This window comes from Rana temporaria, chromosome 4 (assembly GCF_905171775.1).
Source record: "Rana temporaria chromosome 4, aRanTem1.1, whole genome shotgun sequence".
NCBI classification, from domain to species: domain Eukaryota; kingdom Metazoa; phylum Chordata; class Amphibia; order Anura; family Ranidae; genus Rana; species Rana temporaria.
Window position 1 is genome coordinate 254,381,419 of NC_053492.1, and position 16,199 is coordinate 254,397,617.

The following is a 16,199-nucleotide window of genomic DNA, read 5'->3' on the forward strand; positions in this document are numbered from 1 at the left end:
CACCTTCTTCAAGCAGTGGTACAGGAAGAAGTCTGCATCCTTCAAGAAAAACATGATTTTCATGCAGGACAATGCTCCATCACATGCGTCCAAGTACTCCACAGCGTGGCTGGCAAGAAAGGGTATAAAAGAAGAAAAACTAATGACATGGCCTCCTTGTTCACCTGATCTGAACCCCATTGAGAACCTGTGGTCCATCATCAAATGTGAGATTTACAAGGAGGGAAAACAGTACACCTCTCTGAACAGTGTCTGGGAGGCTGTGGTTGCTGCTGCACGCAATGTTGATGGTGAACAGATCAAAACACTGACAGAATCCATGGATGGCAGGCCTTTGAGTGTCCTTGCAAAGAAAGGTGGCTATATTGGTCACTGATTTGTTTTTGTTTTGTTTTTGAATGTCAGAAATGTATATTTGTGAATGTTGAGATGTTATATTGGTTTCACTGGTAAAAATAAATAATTGAAATGGGTATATTTTTTTTTTTGTTAAGTTGCCTAATAATTATGCACAGTAATAGTCACCTGCACACACAGATATCCCCCTAAAATAGCTAAAACTAAAAACAAACTAAAAACTACTTCCAAAAATATTCAGCTTTGATATTAATGAGTTTTTTGGGTTCATTGAGAACATGGTTGTTGTTCAATAATAAAATTAATCCTCAAAAATACAACTTGCCTAATAATTCTGCACTCCCTGTATTCCTGATAAAAAAAGTGCCCAATGATAAATTGTGCAGTAGTTATGAATGCAGGTGTAAAACGTTTAAAATGTGGGTGGAACTGCGCTCTGACCCGAAAAAGAAAATGCAGATAGGTGCTACATAGTTTCCTTCTTAACTAAACTGATATCAATAGAAATAATCAGTCAACAGGAGGGAATTCCTTGCCAGTTGCTACAATATGTAAAATATACCATTTTGAATCTTATCACCTGGCTTTTAGCACACTTTGCTACAAAATAATAAATACATGTTGAAAGCAATACAGCTTTCTTGAACTTTTAGTGCTTCTTGAGCAAGTGCCAGTGATTTATAAAACTTGGGAAAAAAAATAGCTAAAAGATTATTTCCCAAACTAAGCAACAGCACCATCTTGTGGCAGAAAACACTAAGTGCAGGTATCTGTGTGTCAATGTAGACACCTTTGCAATCAGCCAACTGTATTATTATGTGCAAACCATTTACCACAGAAGTATGATTTGCCAAAAGCAGGACAGGTGTGCCTAAAAACAAATCCATTATTTCTGTAAGCTGCAGCAACAAAACAACACATGCAATCTGGGGCATAACAGTACTTGATCCACACTTTGCCTACGCCATACCCCACAAATATTTGATTCCCTTCAGATTTTGCAAGTTTGCCCACTTCCAAATAAATTAAGAGTCTAATAATTTTTATAGGTGTATTTTAAATGATAGAGACAAAATATCAACCAAAAATCCCACCCCCAAAAAATAAACACAATACAAATGTTATAAATTGAGTTGAAGTTCAGTGAGTAAAATACGTATTTGATCCCCTACCAACCACCAATAATTGTGTCTTTCACAGACTGCCTACAGAATGTGCTCATGTGGTACACAGATTAGTCCTGTCAATTTAAAGCGGGGGTTCACCCTATCGACCAAAAAAAAAAATATTTTTTTTCTTTTACCTTAAAATCAGGCATTGTAGCGCGAGCTACAGTATGCCTGTCCCGAATTTTTTACCCCCGTACTCACCTTGTAGTCGTCCATCGAAGATACCGGGGAATGGGCGTGCCTATGGAGACGGAGGATGATTGACGGCCGGCTCTGGCGCGTCACGCTTCTCCGGAAATAGCCGAAATAGGCTTGGTCTTCACGACGCGTGCGCATAGCCTGTGCGCAGGCCTCGTGAAGAGCCGAGACCTACTCCGGCTGTCTTCGGGGAGAGTGACGTGCCAGGGCCGGCCGTCAATCATCCTCCCTCTCCATAGGCACGCCCATTCCCCGCGGGAGCCGAAACCTACGATGTCGGATTACAAGGTGAGTCCGGGGTTAAAAAAATCGGGACAGGCATACTGTAGCTCGCGCTACAATGCCTGTCTCGATGGTAAAATGTGTCGGGGGGGGGGGGTGAACTACCGCTTTAAGAAGGTGCTCCTAACGACAACTCGTTATGTGTATAAAAGACACCTTTCCACAGAATCTCTTTCTTCCATTTAAATCTCACCATCACGGTCAAGACCAAAGACCTGTCAAAGGACATCAGTGACAAGATTGTATACCTGCACAAGGCTGGACTGGGCTACAAGGCCATCAGTAAGAAGCTTGGTGAGAAGGGGAGAACTGTTGGAGCCATTATTCATAAGTGGAAAAAACACAAAATAACCAACAATCGCCCTTTGGTCAGGAGCTCCATGCAAGATTTCACCCCATGGGGTAAGGATGATCATAAGAAAAGTGAGGGATCAGCCCAGAACTATACAGGAGGAGCTTGTGAATGATCTCAAGACAGTTGGGACCACAGTCAGCAAACAAACCATTGGTAACACAATACGCCAATTGAAATCCTGCAAGGTCGCCCTGCTCAAGAAGGCACATAGGAGGCTGTACAGAAATGGATGGGCAGAAAGTGCTGTTGTCAGATGAGACCAAAATGGAGCTCTTTGGCATTAACTCAACTCACCGTGTCTGGAGGAAACAAAATGCTGATTATGACCTTAAAGTGGAGTTCCGCCAAAATAAATAAAAATAAATGTCAGCAGCTACAAATACTGCAGCTGCTGACTTTAAATATATGAACACTTACCTGTCCAGGGCGCCCGCAATGTCGGCACCTGAAGCCGATCTGTCCCTTGGCTCTCAGATGGAGGCACCACCATCTTCGGTAAGGGAATCAGCAAGTGAAGTCTCACTGCGCAATCTCACTGGTCCCTGCTGTCTTCTGGGACCTGTGTGTCTCCCAGAAGACAGAGGGGGGGGCGGACACGGCGATCTTTTTACACCGGGAGCGGTAACTTTCTTTCTTTAACGGCGATCTATGCCCAGAAGTGGGAGGTGGGAGCAAATACCTGGATTACACAGGTATCTGCTCCCCCCCCCCTCCGGAAAGATGCCAAATGTGACATCCGAGGGCAGGAGGAATTCGGAGAGAGGAAGTTCCATTTTTAGGTGGAACTCCGCTTTAAGAACAATTTCCCTACAGTCAAGCACAGGTGGAAACATTATGCTTTGGGGCTGTTTCTCTCCTAAAGGTACAGGCTGACTTTTCTGCATTGAGGGGTCAATGAACAGGGCCAAGTATTGTAAAATCATGAAGGAGAAGCTTCTTCCCTCAGCCAGATCACTGAAGATGGGTAATGGATAGGTCTTGCATCATGACACTGACCCAAAACATAACACCAAGGCAACAAAGAAGTGTCTAAAGAAAAAAATCAAGGTAGGATTAAGGTCTCCAGACCTTAATCCTATAGACAATTTATGGTAGTGAGCTGAAACTTTGAATTGCCAGGCAACAACCAAGAAACCCTACGGATTTAGAGAAGATCTGTAAATAAGAATGGACCAACATCCCTCCTGAGATGTGCGCAAACCTGGTCACCAAATACAAATATCTACTCACTGAACTGCAACTCAATTTATAACATTTGCATCATGTGTTTTTTCTGGATTTTTAGTTGATATTCTGTCTCTATCATTAAAAATACACCTATAATAAAATAAAATATAGACCCTTCATTTCTTTGTAAGAGGGCAAACTTACAAAATATGCAGGGGATCATATAATTATTTTCCCCACTGTAAAAGTATATTTAAAGACAAAGCTTTTTTTTTTTTTTTAAATAGTTAAAATCTATCTGTTTTTTTGTTTTTTTTTGCCATCTGTGTTCCATTCAAAGGATTTCTGTCCTGTAGATACAAGAGGAAGTAATAATTGTAGCTGCTGGCTTTAGATTTTTTGTTGGGGGGGCTGGACCTCCTCCTTAAAGGAGAAGGGTGTTATTCTAAAAGAAAGAAAAAACAAACTCACCTACATGCTGTAGCATCGGTGTGATTTGCAGTTGTCCCCTGCCAACTTTAACAACGAGAACAGAGCGATCACATGACAATTGATCGCTCAGTTCCCTGTCTTCTCTGAGCAGAGAATGGCAACTGTCAGTAGGAAAGAGGCACTGGATTAAAGCTTAGAAGAACAAATTATACATATCCACTGTAGTTTCAACAGGAAGGTGCATGTGTTTGTCCTTTCTGTTTCAGGTAATAACTGGGATTCTTGGAATAAAAGCTTTTGCTTCCCTGGAAAACTATTGAACAATCGAAAACTAAGAGTCAAGCTCAGACTTAATCTATGGGTCAGTGATGGCAAACCTTGACACCCCAGATGTCAAGAAGGAGCTTTATAAGGCAAAATAGGGCCTCAAGCTTCTAAGTGACTGGTCACCACAAGGTTTGCTAATGGCAGGTTATGCACTGTTCATGATCACCTTAAAGACTCCTAACAACCAATTTATAACTCTGTCCTCTAGGAATGCTGGGACTATTTGTTAGGACACAACAAGGCTATGCATTTCACTAGGAACCATTCCAACACATATATTGATATATATAAAACACAACCTGTAAAGCCTCGTACACGATCAGTCCATCCGATGAGAATGATCTGATGGACCGTTGTCATTGGTTAACCGATGAAACTGACTGATGGTCCGTCACGCCTACACACCATCAGTTAAAAAACCGATCGTGTCAGAACGTAGTGACGTAAAACACAACAAAGTTCAATGCTTCCAAGCATGCATCGACTTGATTCTGAACATGCCTGGTTAAAATTTAAAGCAAGTTGGCTTTCTTTTTAACTGATGGTTAAATAACCTATGGGGCCTACACACGATCAGTTTTGACCAATGAAAACGGTCCATCAGACCGTTGTCCTCTAGTTAACCTATCGTGTGTACGAGGCCTAACAATTCCTTGCCAAACAGCCAATAGGTCATAATTGCTATTTAAAAAAAAAAAAAGCTAAAACAGAATTTATTCTTTACAAAAACAAAGCAACATTTTAAGCGAAGAAACAAAAGTTTCACACAGCAACAAGAAATAGTAATTTCTAAACATAAAAACATTATGCTTCAATTGAAATAAATCCAGTTTACTCTGGCACAGAACTGCTGAGAACAAGCCAAAGCACTTCAATGGCATTATTTGTCTCCTTACCTCAAAGCTCCACTTCTCACTATGCATTAGGACCTCTGCCAGTCATTCTGGCAGCACATTCACACCACTGCTCAAATTCATAGCACTTTATGGATGCCTCCGAGCACCAAATTGGTATCAGATTCTCGCAAATTGGTCCTTGTTTAAAATGACTAACAGGCATACAATAGGTCTGTTTATACAGACATCTGACAACATGCAAATGTAAATTCTATTAAAAAGGACGCAATAAAGAAACAACTAGGAACCACTGCCATTATTTCACAGTAAGCAATTAATCAAATGAACATGAGTTTGAAATGTGAATATACGGATTAGAAGACTTTTTTTATTTTTTTTAGTCCATTGAGGGAGACAGTTTAAGGCCTCATTCACACCACATCTCATCTGTTTATGCATGCACAAAGTGGTGCATTGTGTTTTCTTATAATGTGTTGTGTATTTTACATGTGTGCCTTGTTTGTCTTGCCTTGAGTTTATGTACATTTGAACACACTTTGTTGAATTTTGTTTTTGTTGTGTTATCAGTGCTGGGAAAATGCAACCCAATGCAAAGGTGTTAAAAGCATTCATAGGGAACCTTTTTTTTTTTTGGTTACCTAGGGTTACAGGTATACTGCCGTCTACAAGAGAAATGGGCACTAATAGCAGTGTTCGGGCTTCTGGGATGATGAAGACTAGCGGCGGCTGAGTGTGCAACACCATGTGGTGCGCCACCGGCTCAGAGGGCCACACATGGAGCACTATTGGACAATTGTCATGAATTGTCCTCCATGCTACACCCTAGTTCTAATGGGGGAAGAGATATAAACAGCCACTCTTCGTTCATTTCCTTGTTACACTTGGGAGATACTAGCTGTGCATCTCTGTTCTGCTGCAAGACAAGGTAATACCAACTGCTCTGATACTTTGCTCTTATTTTGCTAATTTTTATTCAGTACCCCCTGTATTGCTGGGTCTTTACCCTCATGAATGCAATACCAATATTTGTTATCATACTATAGATACTTTTCCACATTACAGTCAAATGCCATAGACCTGCATTCAATCAAGACTGTTCTGTGCCTTCCCAATTCTATTTGGGTGTTGCATTTACATGGCTTAAAATATGTGATCACCTTAACCACTTAAGACCCGGACCATTAAGCAGGTTAAGGACCTTGCCTCTTTTTGCGATTCGGCACTGCGTCGCTTTAACTGACAATTGCACTGTCGTGCGACGTGGCTCCCAAACAAAATTGGTGTCCTTTTTTTCCCACAAATAAAGCCTCCTTTTGGTGGTATTTGATCACATCTGCGTTTTTTTTTTTTTGCGCATTAAAACAAAAATAAAGCGACAATTTAGAAAAAAATTCAATATTTTTTACTTTTTGCTATAATAAATATCCCCAAAAAAGATATATAAAAAAAAAATTCCTCAGTTTAGGCCGATACATATTCTTCTACCTATTTTTGGTAAAAAAAAAAATTGTAATAAGCGTTTATCGATTGGTTTGCGCAAAATGTATAACGTTTACAAAATAGGGGAGAGTTTTATGGCATTTTAATTAATATTTTTTTTTTACTACTAATGGCAGCGATCAGCGATTTTTTTCGTGACTGCGACATTATGGCAGACACATTGGACAATTTTGACACATTTTTGGGACCATTGTCATTTTCACAGCGAAAAGTGCTATAAAAATGCACTAATTACTGTGAAAATGACAATTGCAGTTTAGGAGTTAACCACTAGGGGGCGCTGAAGGGGTTAAGTGTGACCTCATATGTGTTTATAACTGTAGGGGGGCGGGGCTGGACGTGTGATGTCAGTGATCGTCTTTCCCTATATCAGGGAACAGACGATCACTGACATTGCCACAATGAAGAACGGGGAAGGTGTGTTTACACGACCTCTCCTCGTTCTTCAGCGCATATGACCAATCACAAGACACCGGCGGCGATCGGGTCAATGGGTCCCGCGGTCACGGAGCTTTGGACCGGGTCGTGAGCGTGCCCCCACGGCTGGGCTCTTAAAGAGGACGTACAGTGATTGTGCCCAGCCGTGACATTCTGCCGACGTATATCGGCGTGAAAGGGGTCCTTAAGGAGGTTAAACTGTTACTGTCATTTGGACACATGTTATTCCATAATCTTCTCACTTAGTGACTCACTGCACCTTATGCAACATAGGTAGGATTTGGAATATCATCGATTAAACATCTGTATCCATTTAGATGTTTGGTGTCACAGTTTAGGATATATTGGTCCTTCAAATGCTCTGGGCCCTGTTGGGGGGTTTACAGTCTGAGACTGGGATCATGTTTGGCGCTTTCTTCCCTCCCTGCTGTCCATTTTCTTTAGTTTTTGAGCTATGATCTCCACTGTTTGACTCCATCTTGTTTATCATACCATGTGTTTGTTTTTTATTGATCACCTCTTTTTACATCATAAATTGTAGATTTGCCTCAATAAATGTTGTACTTTTATGACATTACTGTTTCTGGTTCATTAAAATCCCACTCTTTGAGGAATTTCTTTTCATTGTATGTATCAGGGACGTGGACCTAAAACAGTTATCCAGACAGTTGGCAAAATCTTACTCACATAAAGCTAATAGTCAGCCCGTTGAGCACAGTTGTAGCAAACATTCCAAAGACAGAACAATAGTATATAAGGGGAAGGAGTTGTGTCCTTGTGTCCTTCAAAGGACTCTGGTAGAAAGGAACTTAAAACAAGTGCAACAGTCATGTTTTCTCTTTCCATGGAAAGTGGTAATAAGCAACCTAGAGATGACCAAAAGTAGTCCAAACTGAGGGGCAAGCATACTAAAACAACACACAAGTGAAACCAAGGGCATTAATGAACCACATGCAGAACCCTTTGACCATAATTAGCATTTGCAAAGGCAGACAAATGAATCTGATGACAAAACATCCAAGAATAACTCACTGCCCTAATATAGTGTAATTTAACAACAAAATAGAATACTTTAGCTTGCAACTCACAGGCATACACAATAATCTGTCAAATCTTGGCTACACCCAATGCAAAAATACAAATAACAGCTTTAGCTCTAGCTCCTACATACCCTTTATGGCAGGGGTCTCCAAACTTTTTACTTCGAGGGCCACATTCTATATTTCACACATATTCGCGGGCCGGAAACATAATTTATAAATAAATCCACAGTAGAAGAAGAATAGAATAGAATTTGACTTACTGCTGACAGCAGGACTGGATGGTGCTCCTATATTCTTTGCTGGCACCTAAACGCTGGAGCATCATGCAGCGGGGCTAAACTTCCAGCGTGCATGAGGCTTTACATCCGTGTCCCCATCCATCTGTGTCCCCATCCATCTGTGTGCCCATCCATCTGTGTGCCCATCCATCTGTGTCCCCATCCATCTGTGTGCCCATCCATCTGTGTCCCCATCCATCTGTGTCCCCATCAGTCTCTCCATTCATCTGTGTCCCCATCAGTCTCTCCATTCATCTGTGTCCCCATCAGTCTCCCCATTCATCTGTGTCCCCATCAGTCTCCCCATTCATCTGTGTCCCCATTCATCTGTGTCCCCATCCATCTGTGTCCCCATCCATCTGTGTCCCCATCCATCTGTGTCCCCATCCATCTGTGTCCCCATCCATCTGTGTGCCCATCCATCTGTGTGCCCATCCATCTGTGTCCCCATCCATCTGTGTGCCCATCCATCTGTGTCCCCATCCATCTGTGTCCCCATCAGTCTCTCCATTCATCTGTGTCCCCATCAGTCTCTCCATTCATCTGTGTCCCCATCAGTCTCCCCATTCATCTGTGTCCCCATCCATCTGTGTCCCCATCCATCTGTGTCCCCATCCATCTGTGTCCCCATTCATCTGTGTCCCCATCAGTCTTCCCATTCATCTGTGTCCCCATCAGTCTTCCCATACATCTGTGTCCCCATCATGTGTCCCCATTCATCTGTGTCCCCATCATCTGTGTCCCCATCAGTCTCCCCATTCATCTGTGTCCCCATCAGTCTCCCCATTCATCTGTGTCCCCATCCATCTGTGTCCCCATCCATCTGTGTCCCCATCCATCTGTGTCCCCATCCATCTGTGTGCCCATCCATCTGTGTGCCCATCCATCTGTGTGCCCATCCATCATGTGTCCCCATTCATCTGTGTCCCCATCATCTGTGTCCCCATCAGTCTCCCCATTCATCTGTGTCCCCATCAGTCTCCCCATTCATCTGTGTCCCCATCCATCTGTGTCCCCATCCATCTGTGTCCCCATCCATCTGTGTCCCCATTCATCTGTATCCCCATCAGTCTTCCCATTCATCTGTGTGCCCATCAGTCTTCCCATACATCTGTGTCCCCATCATCTGTGTCCCCATTCATCTGTGTCCCCATCATCTGTGTCCCCAATCATCTGTGTCCCCAATCATCTGTGTCCCCATCATCTGTGTCCCCATCAGTCTCCCCATTCATCTGTGTCCCCATTCATCTGTGTCCCCATCATCTGTGTCCCCATCAGTCTCCCCATTCATCTGTGTCCCCATTCATCTGTGTCCCCATTCATCTGTGTCCCCATCAGTCTCCCCATTCATCTGTGTCCCCATTCATCTGTGCCCCCATCCATCTGTGTCCACATCCATCTGTGTCCCCATCCATCTGTGTCCACATCCATCTGTGTCCACATCCATCTGTGTCCACATCCATCTGTGTCCCCAATTATCTGTGTCCCCATTCATCTGTGTCCCCATTCATCTGTGTCCCCATCCATCTGTGTCCACATCCATCTGTGTCCCCATTCATCTGTGTCCCCATCCATCTGTGTCCACATCCATCTGTGTCCCCATCCATCTGTGTCCCCATTCATCTGTGTCCACATCCATCTGTGTCCCCATCCATCTGTGTCCCCATCCATCTGTGTCCCCATCCATCTGTGTCCCCATCCATCTGTGTCCCCATCAGAATCATCAGGCCCCCAAAATGTGTGTCCCCGTCAGTCTACAACCCCCCCTCCACGTGTGTCCCAAGCAGAGTCATCAGCCCCCAGATGTTTGTGCCCCATCAGCGCCATTCAACCCACCCCCACACAAGTGTATCAGCCCCCCCTCCTTGCATGTGTCCAGCGCGTCTCCACTCTCCATCACTGGCTGTGCAGACCTGCTGCATCTCCTGACTCCCGCCCCGCTGGTATTACACACTCGTTACTGGTTAACAGCGAGGCGGGAGGCGGGAGCAGGGAGGCGGCAACGGGTCTGCCCTAAACACCTCATTGGCTGCTGGGATGCCGTGGTCCCAGCAGCCAACACACACAGTGAGACGCCGGGAGGGATTGCGGGACCTGCGCTGCATATTGCCGGGGGCGAATATGCAGCGCAGGTTCCACAACTAACAGGTGGACTAAGGATTCACGCTGCGGGCCGGAAGAAATGGCCTGGCGGGCCGGATGTGGCCCGCGGGCCGTAGTTTGGAGACCCCTGCTTTATGGCCTACAACAATTTTTGCTATGGGACTACTGTTTTGCCAAAGATTTTTTATATCACTTATGATACGTCTGTATAAGGTGAAGTGGGACAATATATGCTAAAATAAGTATCATATTGGTCGCTCAGTCTATATGTCCCCATACAAATTTTCTATTAAATCATTTACCTTAAAATACCATTTCTTCAATAAAGAAGCCCTATTGTCTACTCCAGAGTAGGTGAGAAACCTTTGACTGCATCTAAAGCAGTGATCATCAATCCTGTCCTCAGGGCCCACTAACAGGCCGGATTTTACGTATTACCTTGGGGAGATGCAGACTACAATACTGCAACCATTGAGCAGCAAATGATATCTCTTGTGATGTATTTCAGTTATCTTGCAAACCTGGCCTGTTAGTGGGACCTGAGGACAGGGTTGATGACCACTGATCTAAAGGATAAGTTCACCTTCTATAACGCATTACATGTTAAACCCGTACCGATGCAGCAGCCCCTGCATGCTGAGTCTCTGTTGGGACAGTGGGCCAGGGATCTTCTCTCCGCATCCACTGTCACAATTTTTATATTCATAGTATGCATTTTTATATGCATATATATGATGCATATAATCCATCAGGTGCTAAAGGGGTGTGAATACATGTTAACACTAGAAATTCTGTATAACCCTCTGAACACTGCTATATACCATTTATATATGTATGTACAAGCTATTGGGATTTGAGCATAGGTATGTCTTGTCTGGCCAGATCTGAACCTAGTAGCTCTCCCCCATTTTCCATCTGTTTGTCCCGTGTTGGCATTGTTTCCACTGTAGCATTTGCATTGGCAGAGCAGAGTGGGACTGGCCATAGGAGGGATTACTTTAATGCAGTTGGCCAGCTTAACCGATTCCTGACCGGCTCACGTCTATATACTGTGGCAGAATGGCACCACTGGGCGAAACCCCTTATGGGTACATCATACCATTAGGCAGCCGCTAAGAGGCGCACGCCCGATGCACGGCGGGTTCCAGACACGGTTGGCTGGCGGGCACAATCGACTAAGCAGAAACAACGATATGTCTCCTTCCCCAGTTAGTCTTATTATTTTACAGTAACACTAATGAGGGAACACATTTAACCTCTTGATTGCCCCCAGTGTTAACCCCTTTCTCTGCCAGTGACATTTACAGTGCATTTTTATAGCTCTGATCGCTGTATAAATGTCAATGGTCCCAAAAATGTGTCAAAAGTGTCCAATCGGTCTGCTGTAATGTCAAAGTCCCAATAAAAATCACTGATTGCCGCCATTACTAGTAAAAAAATAAAAATAATAATAATGCCAGAACACTATCCCCTAATTTGTAGACGCTATAACTTTTGCGCAAACCAATCAATATACGCTTATTGCAATTTTGTTTACCAAGAATATGTAGAAGAATAAGCTAAACAGAGAATATATTAAAAAAAATATATATATATATATTGGATATTATAGCAAATATAGCATATTATAGCATAACAGTATAAAAAATACAGTTTTTTTTTTTCAAAATTGTGGCTCTTTTTTTTTGTTTATAGCACAAAAAAAAAACGCAGGTGATCAAATGTCACCAAAAGAAAGCTCTATTTGTGGGGAAAAAAATAACACATATTTTGTTTGGGTACAGTATCGCACGACCACACAATTGTCAGTTAAAACAACGCAGTGCCAAATTGTAAAAGGTGGTCTGGTCAGGAAGGGGGTACAATCTTCCAGGGGGGTGAAGCGGTTAAACATGTATTGCAATATGTGTGAACTAAAAATCCCTGTTTTTCATTGCAAAGTTTGCTAGAAAGGGTATATAGCAATGTGCAAAGGGTAATCCAGAAATTAATTCAAAGAGTTCTGCAAATGTGGGAACTACAACTACCATCAGCCACTGTGGCCGATTACTTGTAGTTCTCAATGAACTACCAGGGGACTGATGAGCTTTCTAGGAAGTTCATTGATTCTTCAGGTCATTCATTAACGGTCTTTCCATACAAGGTACGTGCAGACAGATACACTAACATTCTGCAGGAACCTGAGATTGCACCTGCAATCTACTGTACTTTACAGGCTTCTAGATTTAAAAAAAAAAAACACACCTGTTTTACCTGCAAAAGGGAACTTATCCTTTAAGAGGGGACTTTTTATGCAATTTAATAGAGGTAGGACTAGCATGAATTAACAGTGCCAAGGAGTTAATTTGGACCTGGAGTTGAAGATACTGAATGTTGGCTCAAACTTGTGTTGCATACACACAGTCACACAAATCTTGTCAGAGATTGCGACCGTCAAGAACGCAGTGATGTACAAGACGTATGACAAGCCAAGATCAATGGAGTTCAATAGGCAGTTTGGCTCTTCTACTGCATTCTGAGCATGCATGTTTTTTTGGGCGTTGGAATTGCATACAGACGAGCAGATTTTCTGATAGGAACTTTTTCCGTCGGAAAAATAGAGAACCTGCCTGCAATTTTTTGTTGGAGGATATTCTGACAGCAAAAGTCTGATGGAGCGTACACACGGTCGGAATTTCCAACCAAAAGCTTACATCGGACTCCTCTTGTCGGAATTTCCGATTGTGTGTATGCGGCATAAGCCTCTAGGGTCAACTACCTGCTGCTCAGATCAGTATAATGATAAGGAACGGGTAAATATGGACTCATAGAGAACTTAAGCTTTTAACATTTTAAAATGTAACCAGTGTATATTTTAAATGACTTAATACTTTAGTAGGATACTTTTTCTTGTAAATTATTATAATATAAGATAAATAAAACCTTGTAAAGGAAAGTATTACCTCTATGGTATTATATTTAATGTAGAAGTGGCTTGCAGTTCTGCCCAGGTCTGTGGAGGAGAAAAATCCAGTTCTTTCTTCAAAGCGAATCATGCGAGATTTGTCCAATTTACGCCCCACTTCAATAACCAACTGTTCTCTGTGCTTCTCTAGCAAGGGGTCCATCTGTCCAACGACCCAAATTAAAAAAAATAGTAAAGGATACAGCTATAAATTATATATAGTTTATAAAGCAATGAAATACCCAGCATATTGTAGAAATAATATGACCATTTTATGTGAAGATGTATAAAGTCGAGTAACTTGGAAGAAACAGTAGTTGCGATCCATTATGGGTACAGGCAGCTGCAGGGTGCCACATGAGTGCAGGCACAGTCGGCAGGATTGCTTAGAGCTTGCAGCTAGGTGACAGTGAATAGCAGCAGACACCATGCATAGCAGGATCAGCACTTAGGAGAAGAAAAGATAGATGGTAACAGAGTTGGCTGCTGTAAGAACAGCGAGAGCTAAGGTAAGAGATGAGTGTGTTTATTTGTCACTGATTATCTGTTTACGGTCCACATATTGTCAAGATTGCCCTTTGATGCCTGTGCATTGTAACCAATTCCTGTTTGCTGATTGCTTAAGTCCCTTTCACTATAATCTGTATCCCCACTATACCATATACAGACATATATATATATATATATATATATATATATATATATACACACACACACACACATACATACAGTATCTCACAAAAGTGAATACACCCCTCACATTTTTTTAAATATTGTATTATATCTTTTCTTGTAACAACACTGAAATGTTGTCTAAACTGCTGGCAACAAAAGTGAGTACACCCCTAAATGAAAATGTTCAAATTGGGCCCAGAGAGTGAATATTTTGTGTGGCCACTTACATAACCCTCTTGGGCATGGAGTTCACAGGTTGCCTCCACGATGACATCACAGAGCTGGTGGATGTTAGAGACCTTGAGCTCCTCCACCTTCCATTTGATGATGCCCCACAGATGCTCAATAGGGTTTAGGTTTGGGGACATGCTTTGCCAGTCCATCACCTTTACCCTCAGCTTCTTTAGCAAGGTTCTTTAAGGTGTGTTTGGAGTTATCATGTTGGAATACTGCCCTGCAGCCCAGTCTCCGAAGGAAGGGGATCATGCTCTGCTTTAGTATGTCACAGTACATGTTGCCATTAATGGTTCCCTCAATGAACTGTAGCTCCCCAGTGCCGGCCCCAGACCATGACACCCCCACCACCATGCTTGACTGTAGGCAAGACACACTTGTCTTTGTACTCCTCACCTGGTTGCCACCACACACGCTTGACACCATCTAAATAAAATACATTTATCTTTGTCTCATCAGACCACAGGACATAGTTCCATGTCCTTAGTCTGCTTGTCTACAACAAACTGTTTGCGGGCTTTCTTGTGCATCATCTTTAGAAGAGGCTTTCTTCTAGGATGTAGCCATGTAGACCAATTTGATGCAGTGTGCGACATATGGTCTGAGCACTGACATGCTGATCCCCCCCCACCCCTTCAACCTCTGCAGCAATGCTGGCAGCACTTATACATCTATTTCTCAAAGACAACCTCCAGATATGATGCTGAGCACGTGCACTCAACTTCTTTGGTCGACCATGGCAAGGCCTGTTCTGTGTGGAACCTGTCCTGTTAAACCACTGTATGGTCTTGGCCACCATGCTGCAGCTCAGTTTCAGGGTCTTGGCAATCTTCTTATAGCCTAGGCCATCTGTATGTAGAGCAACAATTATTTTTTTCAGATCCTCAGAGAGTTTTATGTCATGAGGTGCCATGTTGAACTTCCAGTGACAGGTGTGATAACACCAAATTTAACATACCTGCTCCCCATTTACACCTAAGACCTTGTAACACTAACAAGTCATATGACACCAGGGAGGTAAATGGCCAATTGGGCCCAGTTTGGGCATTTTCACTTAGGGGTGTACTCACCTTTTTTGCCAACGGTTTAGACATTAATGGTTGTGTGTTGAGTTATTTTGAGGGCACAGCAAATGTACCCTGTTATACAAGCTGTACACTCACTACTTTACATTGTAGCAAAGTGTTGACACATTAAAATATATAATAAAATATTTACATAAATGTGAGGGGTGTACTCACTTTTGTGAGATACTGTATATACATACACACACACCAGCCATAACTTACCCAATGTTGAGTAGGCTTGCCTTTTGCTGCCAAAACATCCTTTACTCATCAAGGCATGCATGCCACTAGACCTAAAGACTATAATAATAAAATAAAAAAGTGTGCATATACTGTGTGTATGTATGTATATATATATATATATATATATATATATATATATAGTTTTTTGTATTAGTGTGTGTGTGTGTATATGTATATATATATATATATATATATATATATATATATATATATATATATATATATATATATATATATATATATATATATACACATACATACACACACAATTGATGCACACTTTTTCATTTATTTATATTTTTTAAGGCAAGCCAACGACACAGGTAATAACTCCTGAAAGCGGCAGGGGACACAATGTTAACATTTACAAGGTTCGTTGCTTGTCTTTGGCTAAGGCCATTTCAATCACTAAGGCCTAAACAAACTGAACTAAAACTAAATGAGCTAAAAGCTGTGCTGTTATCATGTCAGAAAACAAAATCAAATATTTATCCTGGAATTACTGACTAGAGAATAGGGGCTAGATATTC

The 16,199-nt window shown here is 42.2% G+C and overlaps 1 protein-coding gene across 3 annotated transcripts in view; it reads right to left on the reverse strand.

Annotated features, from left to right (window-relative positions):
• ASCC3 (activating signal cointegrator 1 complex subunit 3) overlaps nucleotides 1-16,199 on the reverse strand; it is an 841,816-nt gene that overhangs the window by 268,663 nt on the left and 556,954 nt on the right. For all 3 annotated transcript variants that reach the window (XM_040350155.1, XM_040350157.1, XM_040350156.1), the window contains one exon: nucleotides 13,449-13,613. In XM_040350155.1, coding sequence (XP_040206089.1) covers nucleotides 13,449-13,613 — 165 coding nt within the window. The remainder of the gene's footprint in view (nucleotides 1-13,448; nucleotides 13,614-16,199) is intronic.